The 12,784-nt window shown below is 44.2% G+C and overlaps 1 protein-coding gene across 1 annotated transcript; it reads right to left on the bottom strand.

Annotated features, from left to right (window-relative positions):
* Window positions 1-8,187: 8,187 nt before the first annotated feature.
* On the bottom strand, window positions 8,188-12,424 carry LOC145348005 (uncharacterized). Its single transcript, XM_080196092.1, has 3 exons — window positions 10,682-12,424; window positions 9,713-9,869; window positions 8,188-9,624 (listed from the first exon to the last, which is right to left on the bottom strand). The coding sequence occupies exons 1-3, from the start codon at window positions 11,462-11,464 to the stop codon at window positions 8,717-8,719; spliced, it is 1,848 nt and encodes a 615-aa protein (XP_080052218.1). The 5' UTR covers window positions 11,465-12,424; the 3' UTR covers window positions 8,188-8,716.
* Between the last annotated feature and the right edge of the window lie 360 nt (window positions 12,425-12,784).

The following is a 12,784-nucleotide window of genomic DNA, read 5'->3' as shown; positions in this document are numbered from 1 at the left end:
AGGTCGAAGAAAGGAAAACCCCAAGGGTTTTTACTCTTATGTAAGAAATAAAAGAATGACCAGGGTGAGGTTACGGCCAGTCAAGGATAGGAGTGGGAACTTGTGCATGGAGTCAGAAGAGATAGATGAGGTGTTGAATACTTTTCTTCAGTGTTCACTAAGGAGAGGGGCCATGTTTTTGAGGATGTGTGTGTGATACAGGCTGATAGGATGGAGGAAGTAAATGTTCTGAGGGAAGATGTATTAGCAATTTTGAAAAACCTGAGGGTCACTAAGTCCCCTGGGCCAGATGGGATACATCCTAGGATAATTTGGGAGGAAAGGGATGAGATTGCGGAGCCTTTAGCTTTGATCTTTGAGTCCTCACTGTCCACAGGGATTGTGCCTCAGGCGAACGTTGTTCCTCTCTTCAAGAAAGGGAATAGGAATGACCCTGGTAATTATAGGCCAGTTAGCCTTACTTCGGTGGTCAGTAAGTTAATGGAGAGGGTCCTGAGAGCTAGGATTTATGACTATTTGGAAAGATGCAGTTTAATCAGGGATAGTCAGCACAGTTTCTTGAGGGATAAGTCCTACCTCACAAATTTGATTGAATTCTTTCAGGAGGTAATTAAGTGTGTAGATGAAGGTAAACAGTTGATGTCGTATACATGGATTTTAGTAAGGTGTTTGATAAGGTTCCCTGTGGTAGGCTCATGAAGAACATAAGGAGGTGTGGGATAGAAGGAAATTTGGCCAATTAGATAAGTAACTGACTGTCTCATAGAAGACAGAGGGTGGTGGTGGAGGGAAAATTTTCAGACTGGAGGCCAGTTATCAGCGGTGTACCACAGGGATCAGTGCTGGGTCCTCTGCTATTTGTGATTTTTATCAATGACTTGGAAGAGGGGGCTGAAGGGTGGGTTAGTAAATTTGCTGATGGCACCAAGATTGGTGGAGTAGTGGATGAGGTGGAGAGCTGTTGTAGGCAGCAAAGAGACATTGATAGGATGCAGAACTGGGCCAAAAAGTGGCAGATGGAGTTTAACCCTGATAAGTGCAAGGTAATTCATTTTGGTAGGACAAACTTGAATGCAGATTACAGGGTCAACAGCAGGGTTCTGAGGAATGTGGAGGAACAGACAAATCTTGAGGTTCACATCCACAGATCTCTGAAGGTTGCTACTCAAGTGGGTAGAGCCATAAAGAAGGCTTATAGTGTGTTAGCGTTTATTAGCAGGGGGTTTGAGTTTAAGAGCCATGGGGTTATGCTGCAACGATACTGGACCTTGGTGGGACCACATTTGGAATACTGTGTGCAGTTCTGGTCACCTCACTATAAGAAGGATGTGGAAGCATTGGAGAGAGTGCAGAGGAGATTTACCAGGATGCTGCCTCATTTGGAGGGTAGGTCTTATGAGGAAAGATTGAGGGAGCTGGGGCTTTTCTCTTTAGAGCGGAGGAGGATGAGAGGCTATATAATAGAGGTTTATAAGATGATGAGGGGCATAAATAGAATGGATGTGCAGAGACTATTTCCTCAGGTGGCTGTAACTGTTACTAGGGGCCATAACTATAAGGTTCATGTTGGGAGATATAGGAGGAATGTCTGAGGAAGATTCTTCACTCAGAGAGTGGTTATGGTGTGGAATACACTGCCTGCTGTGATAGTGGAGTCAAATACTTTAGGAACTTTCAAGCGGTTATTGGATAAGCACAAGGAGCACACCAGAATGATAGGGAGTGGGATAGCTTGATCTTGGGTTCGGACATAGCTTGGCACAACATTGAGGGCCGAAGGGCCTGTACTGTGCTGTACTGTTCTGTGTTTCTATGTTTCACACTGAGAATAACCTCCATTGTGTTGTGTGGCACCATCACCGTACTAAATGGGACAGACTTCGAACCAATCTAGCAACTTGAGGCTGGGCATCCATGAGGCACTGTGGGCCATCAATAGCAGTGGAAGTGTACTCCAGCACAATTTTTAACCTCATGGCCTAACATATCTCCCACTCAACCATAACCATCAAGCCAGGGGATCAACCCTGGTTCAATGGAGAGTACAGGAGGGCAGGCAAGGAGCAGCACCAGGAATACCTAAAAATGAGGTGTCGATCTGGTGAACCTACAAAACAGGACTACTTGCATGCCAAATGGCAAAAACAGCAAGTGATTAACAGAGCTAAGCAATCCCACAACCAATGGATCAGATCTAAGCTCTGCAGTCCTTCCACATCCAGTCATGAATGATGGTGGATAATTAAACAACTCAGTGGAGGATGAGACTCCACAAATATCCTCATCCTCAATGATGGAAGAGCCCAGCACATCAGTGCAAAAGACAAAGCTGAAGTATTCACAGAGATCTTCAGCCAGAAGTTCTGGGTGGATGATCCATCTCAGCCTCGTCCACTGGTCCCCAGAATCTCAGATGCCAGTCTCCACACAATTCAATTCACACTACGTGATATCAAGAAACGTTTGGAGGCACTAGATACTCCAAAAACAATAGGCCCTGATAACATTCCAGCAATAGTATGGAAGACTTGTATTCTTGTGTTTGGGGGGCACGGTAGCACAGTGGTTAGCACTGCTGCTTCACAGCTCCAGGGACCTGGGTTCAATTCCCGGTTCAGGTCACTGTCTGTGTGGAGTTTGCACATTCTCCTCGTGCATGGGTTTCCTCCGGGGGCTCTGGTTTCCTCCCAGAGTTCAAAGATGTGCAGGTTAGGTTGATTGGCCATGCTAAAATTGCCCTTTAGAGTCCTGAGATGCTTAGGTTAGAGGGATTAGCGGGTAAAATATATAGGTTATGGGGGTAGGGCCTGAGTGGGATTGTGGTCGGTGCAGACTCGATGGGCCGAAGGGCCTCTTTCTGCACTGTAGGATTCTATGATGCTAGAACTTGCCTCTCCCCTAGCTGAGCTCTTCCAGTACAGTTATAACACTGGCATTTACCCAACAATTGCCCAGGTATGTCCTGAAGAACAAAAAACAGGACAAATCCAACCCAGCCAATTACCACCCAATTAGTCTACTCTCAACCATCAGCAAAGTAATGGAAAGGATCATCGACAATGCTATCAAGCAGCACCTGCTCAGTAATAACCTGCTCAGTATTGCCCAGTTTGGGTTTCGCCAGGGTCACTCAGCCACTGATACCATTACAGCCTTAGTTCAAACATGGACAAAATAGCTGAATTCCAGAGGTGAGGTGAGAGTAACAGCCCTTGACGTCAAAGGCATATTCAAGCGAGCGTGACATCAAGGAACATGAGCAAAACTGGAATCAATGGGTATCCAGGGGCAAACACTCCGCTCGATTAAATCTGCTCTTATCATGCCTCACCTCAATAAAAAAATCTTGACCCTCTCCCCTCTGTCCTTGCAAACTAACATCCCATCTTCAACCCACTCCCCATTTCCTTGCCAAAATTCTTGTATGTGTTGTCACCTCTCAAATCCTGGAAAGGGACATGAGATCAGGCGAGAGGTGAAGAATGGAGAGAGTGAGGGTGAGAGACAGAGTGATATTATGACATTAGGTAAAAGGCAAGAGGTCAGCAAAAAGAAGGGTCAAATCTTTGAATCAGGGCCACTCTCCTAATTACACACCTGAGCTCTCTGCCATGTCCCTCACTCCTGTGTCAACTCTCTCCTGTGCATGTGCTGATCCCACCATTGCAGTTCATCACTGCCTTGGACTCTGTGAGGCTGGGAAGAAGTGAGTGGGCTCCAAGATTGATGGGAGCTTCAATCATTCATTGAGTTTCATGAACCACTGAATCATTCCTATAGGTGAGAGGTTGTACTTCTGTGTACACCAAAGCATTCACATGGGGAAAAATATTCATTTATGAGATGTGTGACAAATCGTTTGTGCTGTCATCATACCTTTGCAGGCACCAATGCATTCACACTGGGGAGAAGCATTCAAAGGTGAGGTGTGTAACGAGGCCTTTGTAGAATTCTCTGGTCTGTATTCACACAGGAGAAAAACTATTCACTTGTAAGGTGTGTGACAAATCATTCTCAGTGTCATCAAACTGCCACACACAGCAACGCAATCACATGGGGAGAAGCCATTCCACTGTGAGGTGTGTAACAGAGGCTTTTCAGAATTATTGAGCCTTGTGAATCACTAGCATATTCACACAGGGGAGAAACCATTCATCTGTGAGGTGAGCAACCGCAAGGTCATCGATCCTCCATGCACACCAACACATTCACATAGGGGAGAAACCATTCAGATGTGAAGTTTGTGACAAGGCTTTCACCCACTCTTCCGATCTTCCAAAACACCAGCGGATCCAGTTTAGAGAGAAACCATTCAGGTGTGAGATGTGTGATAAATCATTCACTCACTCAGTGATCCTGTACTCACATCAGTGTACTCATATGGGAGAATTGTTGTTCGTGTCAGAGGGATGCTATAAATTCTTCTTGAAATCATTGAACCTCCAGCTGCACAAGAGAATCCACTTGGGATTTCTCCCTTCAAATGTAAGGTTTATGATAAAACTTTTGTGACATCTTCGCTCCTGGGACATCAGGGCATTCATAGGTGGAGAAACTCTTCAGCTGTGATGTTTGTGACAAGGCTTTCACCCATTTCTCTGATCTCCAAGAACACTACACTGGATCCACACTGCGAAACAATTCAGTTGTGTGGTGTGAGACAAGGTTTTCACACCGTGTATCATCTGATCCATCAATGCACTCCCATAGTGGAGAAACCCTAATAGTGTGAGTTCATAATAAAACCTTTACACAATTTTTGAACCACCTGGAATACCAGTGAACACACACAGGGCAGGAGATAAATCCTTTCTGTGTAACGTGTCAGGATTGTTTCACCGACTCTTCTCACCAAACACCAACATCTCCAAACAGTCTTGGAGCCAGCTCACCTGCTTCCCTTACATTGAGAGTTGTCTGTGTTATTTACCATCCAGCGCCCACACAGGGGAGCTGTCCTTCCTAAGTACTGTCTGTCTCGGCAGTGTCTGTCTTTCAACCTCTCCCATCATTAGTCCAATCGTTTCAAGAAGTTCAGTTTCTTCGGCACAGTAGCACAGTGGTTAGCACTGCTGCTTCACAGCTCCAGGGTCCTGGGTTTGATTCCCGGCTCGGGTCATTGATTGTGTGGAGTTTGCACATTCTCCTCGTGTCTGCGTGGGTTTCCTCCAGGTACTCCGGTTTCCTTCCACAGTCCAAAGATGTGCAGGTTAGGTTGATTGGCTATGCTAAGAAATTGCCCCTTAGTATTCAGGGATGCGTAGGTTAGAGATATTAATGGGTATAATATGTAGGGATTGGAGGGAGGGCCTGGGTGGGATTGTGTTCGGTGCAGACTTGATGGACCTCTTTCTGCACTGCAGGGTTCTATGAATTTATCTATGAATTCTGTGATCTCAAACATCACCAAAATAAGGCATCAATATGTATAGACGCTCCTGCATAAACTCAGCATCCTTTCAGTACAGCGTCAGGTACAAATCACTCACTGACTCTTATTCTGATCAAGTAGAATCAGATACTCAGTGTTAGAAAGGCTTCAGCTTCTGATCGATCAGCACAAGCATCCGGAGGAGAAGCCTGTGGTAGCAATGGAGCTACTTCAATTAGCCTCAGCATCTCTGGAGGGAGAGAATCAGCCAGGAATCCTATTCCTCATCAGTAAGCCCAGCTGGGAAATTAGGGGGAAGGACAGGATGTGTCTCAGCTGTAAGTCTCCATTGTCTCGCAACATTGACTGTCTGCGTCTACACATGCTGAAGGCCACTCGAACAGAGCACTAGAGGTCAATCAACTCCCACATCTGTACTCCAGGTTGTGAGGATTGGAGGGAATGTGAGAGGACTTGTATTTATATAATTTAAACCATTTTTATATCAACTCGTACAAACACAAGGCATCAGAAATCATTTTACAGGAAAGGAGACTTTTGAAGTGCAATCATTGTTGTAATGTGCGACTTGAACCTATAGCATTCTGACTCAGAGATGAGAGTAGTAACAAAGCCATGGCTGACAATAACGTATAATATTTCTGTTGTATTAGACTCAATGTTTAAGAGGTTAAATCTCAAGGCTGTGTACAGAATGCTTTTCTTCCCGTAAATTGGCAGTCTGGAAGTTTGATTCGATTTGAAGTGGTAACTAGTTAGAACTACAGGGATCAGTGTTGTATTTGTGTACAGGTTGCTGTTGTTTCATTTTGTGATTGCAAATTCCTGAAGCTAAATGATACACACAGAAGAGGAGGTACTGTTTATTGGTGCCCGGTCTTTCCAAGGTTGCTCACAGAGAGCGCGAATGGGAGGATAAAGAACTGTTTCAGGTACTGGTTATACCTTGGGATGGATCACACAGTATTCCCCAGAAAGAGAGAGAGAGAGAATGGTTACAATCATCCTAATGTACTACATGCTGTACATTATGCTTAAGGAAGGTTTAAATTGGGACAGCCTAACAAATGGACCTGGATGTCTCAGGAGAAGGAATGGATGAGGTAAATGCTTAGCCTCTTCCAATGGAGCTGAACTCCCACCAAGTGTAATCCTTGGATAGGGCAGGGCTGCCAGATATCAACACCTGGGGCATCTACTCACACAATGAGCCCAAGAACTGGATCCTTGTCCAACTCTCTCTCCTCTCCTTCTCTCCTGTACACGTGCTGATCCCACCACTGTACATGATCTTTTCCTTGGATGCTGTGGGTCTTCCTCTTTTGATCTGCTGTAAAACACATCCAAGGCTATACATCCCACACTGATGTTGTCAGTTTGAAAGCCTCTGAGGACGAAGAGTGTGATTCCCACACTAGAAATCTGTCAAAAGTTTAGCAGTTTTTTTTAAGAGGTGGCATCCCATACATCCACACTCATTCAGGAATGAATATTCAGGGAGAGATGGATGAAGATTTCTATGAATGGCATTGCATAATATCCAATAATATTCAGACAGTCTGACTATCCTGTGGGAATCAGGTGTGGAAATGCCCCTTATGCTGTGTGAGAAGATCCAGCTGGCAGACCTGTTTACTTGGTTCTGTCTGTTGAACTGTTTTGACAGAAGCAAACCCAACCAGGGAGAAGTTGGGATATTTGTTCCAGGATGGTGTAATTTTCTGGGGGACAGACTAGGTGACCCTGAAATGAGTGAGGAGGATGCTGGGTGAGGAGATGGGCTGGGTGGAAGGCCTGCCTCAGAGAACCGGCACTGTATTAAAGTTTAAAACACAGATCCCTCACCCATTCCCCTTATCTCACCATGTCAAACAATGCTCTCTTCCCCGCTCCCCGCCCCAAGGCACCTACATTCTCCATGTCATATTGTTCCCTCCACTTATGGCCCCTCATACTTTCCATGCTAAGTTATGCATCCACTCACAACCATGACTTGTGTCAACCTCTGATCCTCAAACAATTCACATACTCCTTTCTAGCTTCTATGCAACTTAGTGTCAACTCAAACAACCTCATGCCCACCACCCATTGCCCAACACCACCCATACCAACGCACCTAGTATCCACAATGGGCAGACATGAGGCCTCATGCTGAGGCTAAATAAAATTAAGTTCCAAGTGCCTTTGCACTCTGTTTTAAAACAACATTCTTTCATAAACAATTACTATATTTAAATTCTTTCAGTTATATTATCCCTTCTAATGACAAACATTTCATTCAATTTCAGCATCCCATAAAAACAAGCAATGAAATTCACAGTCTCAATTCAAAGTGTCTGTAACCATTTCTTAAAATTCATTCATGGGATGTGGTTGTCACCAGCTGGGCTAGCATTTATTGCCCATCTCTAATTGCATTTGAGAAGGCAGTTAAGAGTCAACCACATTATTGCGAATCTGCAGTCACATGTAGACCAGATCAGGTGAGGATAGCAGATTTCTTTCCCTAAAGGACATTAATGAACCAGATGGGTTTTTCCGATAATCGACAATGGTTTCATGGTCATCAATTCAAACTCAGGTCCCCAAAGCATTACACAGGGTCTCTTGATTATTAGTCTAGTAACAATACCACTATGCCACTGTGGCTGTCAATCTAACTGTGAAATAACAGGCACCCTACTGTGACAATGAATGATTGTGAAATCTGTCATGTACCTTAATCCAGTCAATCCCTGAGGTTTGTGTCAACAGGCAGAATAAAAGGCAATCATTTTTAACATTCCAGCCAGTTTATTTCAAAGAGTTAAATACAGGAGTTTTAAATGCCTATTTTACTTGACAGCTCCCCTTGACAGTTCTTACAATTGTTTTTGACAATGTCAATGAACTGTCAGTTCCAATGTGTTTATACATTACTCATGTTCATGCCTAATTTTTAAAATATTTCAAACAATATCTTAGTTTTTCCCAAAGGCAGTTTACCTTACCAAAGATGTCTGGTGATCACATTCAAAAGGGTACTTTCTCTCTCAAATTTCCTCTTCCTCTTGGGTTTCAGACATCTCTCACCTCAAAACCACACGCGTGAAGGTAGCTGCTGATTGCGAGGCACAGGTGCCTTTCAAAATGTGCAAACTGTGACCTGACCCATTCCCAAGGAAACTGGGAGGTGCTCTGATTGGGAGTAATGACTTCTGGATTCCACCCTCTTTTGCTATTGTCCTCAAGATAAAAATCCAGATTGAAAAGAGGGAAAAATAGTATTTATGAGAAAACAGAGGGATGGAAAATGAGCTTGAGGCAGTGTTAGAGAGAGGGATCCTAATTCCTTCTGTATCTCCCATGTTCCTGTGGCGTAACCTCTCCTGTATCAGAGGCCTGTTCAGCAGTAGATGTCTCTGCACTGGGCTGCTGCTGGCCAGAAAGTGCAGGCACTACAATCTGAGACAGAATCTGCCTCATTTCATTCAAAGTTTCATTGCTTCTTTGCAGAAACTGACAAAGAACTTCATTCTGCTGCTGAAGAATCTCATTGTTTCTGTGCAGCTGTTGGTTTTGAATCTCACTCTGCTGTCTCAGAACCTCATTCTGCTGCTGAAGAATTTCATTATTTCTTTGTAGATGATGCTGAAGAACCTCATTGTTTTTTTGTAGACACTGGTTTCGAATCTCATTCTGCTGTCTCAGAACCTCATTCTGCTGCTGAAGAATCTCATTATTTCTTTGTAAATTCTGGCTAATGTTGGTCTTAAATTCAGTCAAAGTTTGCTGAAGCAGGTTAGAAGTGGTCTGATAACTCTCCGTACTTTGAACCTGTTCCTGATGTAAGCGTGCAAGAGGTTTCAGATCATCTTCATTTTCTTCACCAGCAGCATGGGCCTCTTGTTGTCCGTGTGCTTGTGGAGACAGCAGAGCTTCTGCTCCCAAAGCCGCAGATTCCTCACCTCCAGAAGATTCTGAGCACAATCCCTTCACCACAGCAGCCAGAGCATCACATGGCTCTTCCTTCACACAAGCCACAATATTTAACTTTAACTCATCAACACTATCCTCCAAATCAGACATCTTACGCTCCTGACACTCCTCTAGCTCCTCCACTGCAGCTGCCATGCCACATTGCTGTGAGGTATTCAACTCCGTTCCTTCCTCATCAGTCCTTTCAGGAATCTCGGACGTTGCTGTCAACTCTCCTCCATCACCATCTGATGTGTCCATGGACAGCTGTGTATCTGTCAGAGGAAGAAAATCACAATTATGTCTTTTGTCAGTAAATTAACTCTCCTCCTGATGGTTCAAACATTCAGCTGCTGACATCACCTTCACTCATCCCCATATCTGCTCCACCATTGGTTATCATGGGGTTGGAGAGGCCAAACAGCTTCCTCATGTCCTCCTCCTGTTCTGTCAGCTCCTTGATGTATGGAACCCGTCCTCCAGTCAACAAGCGCTCCTCTGTGTTATGGGCCAGCTTTACCTAAAGAAAGAAATGAAAATGAAAAATAAATCATGGTCCAGAGTTTGCTGTGCTGTCTTGACTCATTTTCTGTGTGCTGGAGACAACTTTCAGCCTCCACCCAGGGGGAGTTCTGATTAGAGATCAATCTTAGGACAAACTCAGAGCCATCTCCAAGACCATTGCATTTTACAACACCTCATAAAATTAGTAAAACAAATCTTGATCTTTCTGTGTTATCAGCTCAAAAAGTAGAATTTATAGTTTCAAAAATTAACATACATTTATATTTAACATTTAGATATTGCCCTCTTGTCTATCGTAGGGAAATCTGTGCATAAGCAGCAGCTTCTAGACATACTGATGTTTGCTTTTGGTGATATTTGGTGATCTGGTCAAACAATAAATTAACCTTTTTGAAGTGATCCGATTGATGGTGGGAGAGGTTGGAGACAGACACTGCTGATACAGACAGTGTTTTGGAAAGACGCTCCCCTGCGTGAACACTGGAGAGTAAAACAACACAGACAGCTCACAGTGTAAAGGAAGCAGGTGAGCCAAGTGTGAATGTATTGGTGTCTGTGGAGGTCTGATGACCGTGAGAACTATTTGTTGCACACCTCACACATGAATGGTTTCTCACCAGTGTGCGAAGAGGGTTGATTAATCTGAGAATGATTTGTTACATACATGTGAATAGTTGATCTCCTGTGTGAGTGTGTTGCTGTGGGCAGAGGGAAGGTGACTCAGGGAGTGAAGTGTCACATGGTATACATGTTAATGTGTCAGTATACATAAGAAGCCAATGAGTCAAAGAATAATTTTTCACATACCTTGCACAGGAATGATTTCTCTCCTGCGTGAACACGTTGGTGTCTGTGGAGGTTCGATGACCGAGAGAATGATTTATCACACACCTCACACCTGTAGGGTTTCTCCCCTGTGTGAATGCGTTGATGTGCACGGAGGATTGATGACTTCGAGAATGATTTGTCACATATTTTGCACGTGAAGGGTTTCTCCCCTGTGTGAAAATGTTTGTGCTCACTGAGGCCTGATGACCGTGTGAATGATTTGTCACACAATTCACACTTGAAGGGTTTTTCTCCTGTGTGAATGTGTTGGTGTACTTGGAGGCTTGATGACCGTGTGAATGATTTGTCACACATTGTGCACCTGAAGAGTTTCTCCCCTGTGTGACGTTCCTGGTGTTTACGAAAGTTCGATGATTTTGAGAATGATTTGTCACACATTTTGCACGTGAAGGGTTTCTCCCCTGTGTGAAGACGTTTGTGTTCACTAAGTGTTGATGAGCGTGTGAATGATTTGTCACACAACTCACACGAGAAGGGTTTCTCTCCTGTGTGAATGCGTTGGTGTGTTCGGAGGATTGATGACTTTGAGAATGATTTGTCACATATTTTGCATCTGAAGAGTTTCTCCCCTGTGTGAATGCGGTGGTGTTGACGAAGGGTTGATGACACAGAGAATGATTTGTTACACACATCGCACGTGAAGGGTTTCTCTCCTGTCTGAATCATCTGATGCCTGAGGAGTGTCGTAGACGTCACAAAACTTTCATCATAAGCGTCACAGCTGAGTTGCTTCCCTTCCATGTGGCTGCCCTTGTGGTGACTGTAGTTGTAACAAATGGCCCTTATAAGACTTTATGAACCTGTGGAATCCCCAACATATACCACACATTTGAACAGCCTTCCATCCGTAGGAACGAGACCATCTAGGAATGAGACAGTGGTTCATGAGGCTTGATGAATGATTGAAGCTTTCACCACACTTGGAGTCCACTTTGTCCCAGCCTCACTCTGACTGAAGGTGAACCTTCAGAAAGGTTGGTTTTTATGGAAGGTTACACACCACTGACCAATTTCAGATCTGATGATATGTCAAAGCTCCCCTGGCCCGACCGATTTCCAGATAATGATTTCACTGCCCAACCTTCTCTGTGTTGAGCAATGCTCTGAAGGGACTGGATGTCTTCCCACAGTTGTGCAGTTGTTCCTTGGGTGATGGTCAGGATCTATCTATCCTCACTGTATTCTCTGGTGTAGTACGGTGCTTTCCTTCTGTAAAACAGGAAAAGGAAACATGATTCCTCCAACAATCTCTTCCTTTGCTGAAGGGGCTGGCTCCTCAGTTAGAAACTGTTCCACAGCGAGTGCCAGTCTGCTACTCCCCAGTGTGGGGGAATCAGATACAAGTCCTTTCTTTTTCCTCACTTGACTGTCACACACCCTCTGTTTCCAGCATGGATACTGGATAGTGACCAAGAGCAGACAATGTGGCTACTGTCTATTCTCCATCCAGATGCCATCTCCCCAGCTGCCATGAGGGCAATGGAAAAGCCAGCTGGTCCAAGTGTCACTATGAGCTCGAGTTGTGCTGGTGAAGGCCAGTTTTATCCTTATATGTGTTTAATACAAAAATATTCAGGAGAAATGTTAATTCAATGGAGATGTTGAAATTTCTCTCCTCATTTTCATGAGTTATTTGAAGAAAACACACTGGGTATGAAGTGTAAGAAGCTAAGGAAAATATTGCTCTAATGTAGCTGATCGAAGGATTCTCATTTATCCTGGGAAATTAGACACACTGCACTCACTCAGACTGCACATCCCAAATTCAGCGATTAGACACAACACGGGGCAAAACTATCAAATTCAAGCCCAGGCTTCTGGGAAAGACCGAGGCCTTCAGGTAAAATATTTAAAGAAGGAATTAAAAGTCATTTCAATAAGTGTGTCTCTGCCCCTTCCAGATAATTACACCTCACCTCCTCATATTCAGCAATGACCCATCAACAAAACTCAGCCTGTAAATCAGAAGGGAAATACTTCCAATAAACACACTCAATATCCAACACAGCTCCAATCAAACAGCTCAGCACAAAGCACCGAGTAAACAGGTCTCTCAGCTGG

Source organism: Carcharhinus amblyrhynchos, chromosome 9 (genome assembly GCF_965287045.1).
Source record: "Carcharhinus amblyrhynchos chromosome 9, sCarAmb.v2.hapA, whole genome shotgun sequence".
NCBI lineage: Eukaryota > Metazoa > Chordata > Chondrichthyes > Carcharhiniformes > Carcharhinidae > Carcharhinus > Carcharhinus amblyrhynchos.
This window is presented reverse-complemented; position numbering and strand designations above follow the sequence as displayed.

What these genes read in the sequence shown, in the direction of transcription:
- LOC145348005 (XM_080196092.1), bottom strand. Translation starts at nt 11,464, where the DNA reads ATGGAAGGGAAGCAACTCAGCTGTGACGCTTATGATGAAAGTTTTGTG. An exon ending in AGAAATCATTCCTGTGCAAG is followed by an intron (nt 9,870 to 10,681) that starts GTATGTGAAAAA and finishes TTCTTTCTTTAG; the next exon opens with GTAAAGCTGGCCCATAACAC. An exon ending in AGATATGGGGATGAGTGAAG is followed by an intron (nt 9,625 to 9,712) that starts GTGATGTCAGCA and finishes TTCCTCTGACAG; the next exon opens with ATACACAGCTGTCCATGGAC.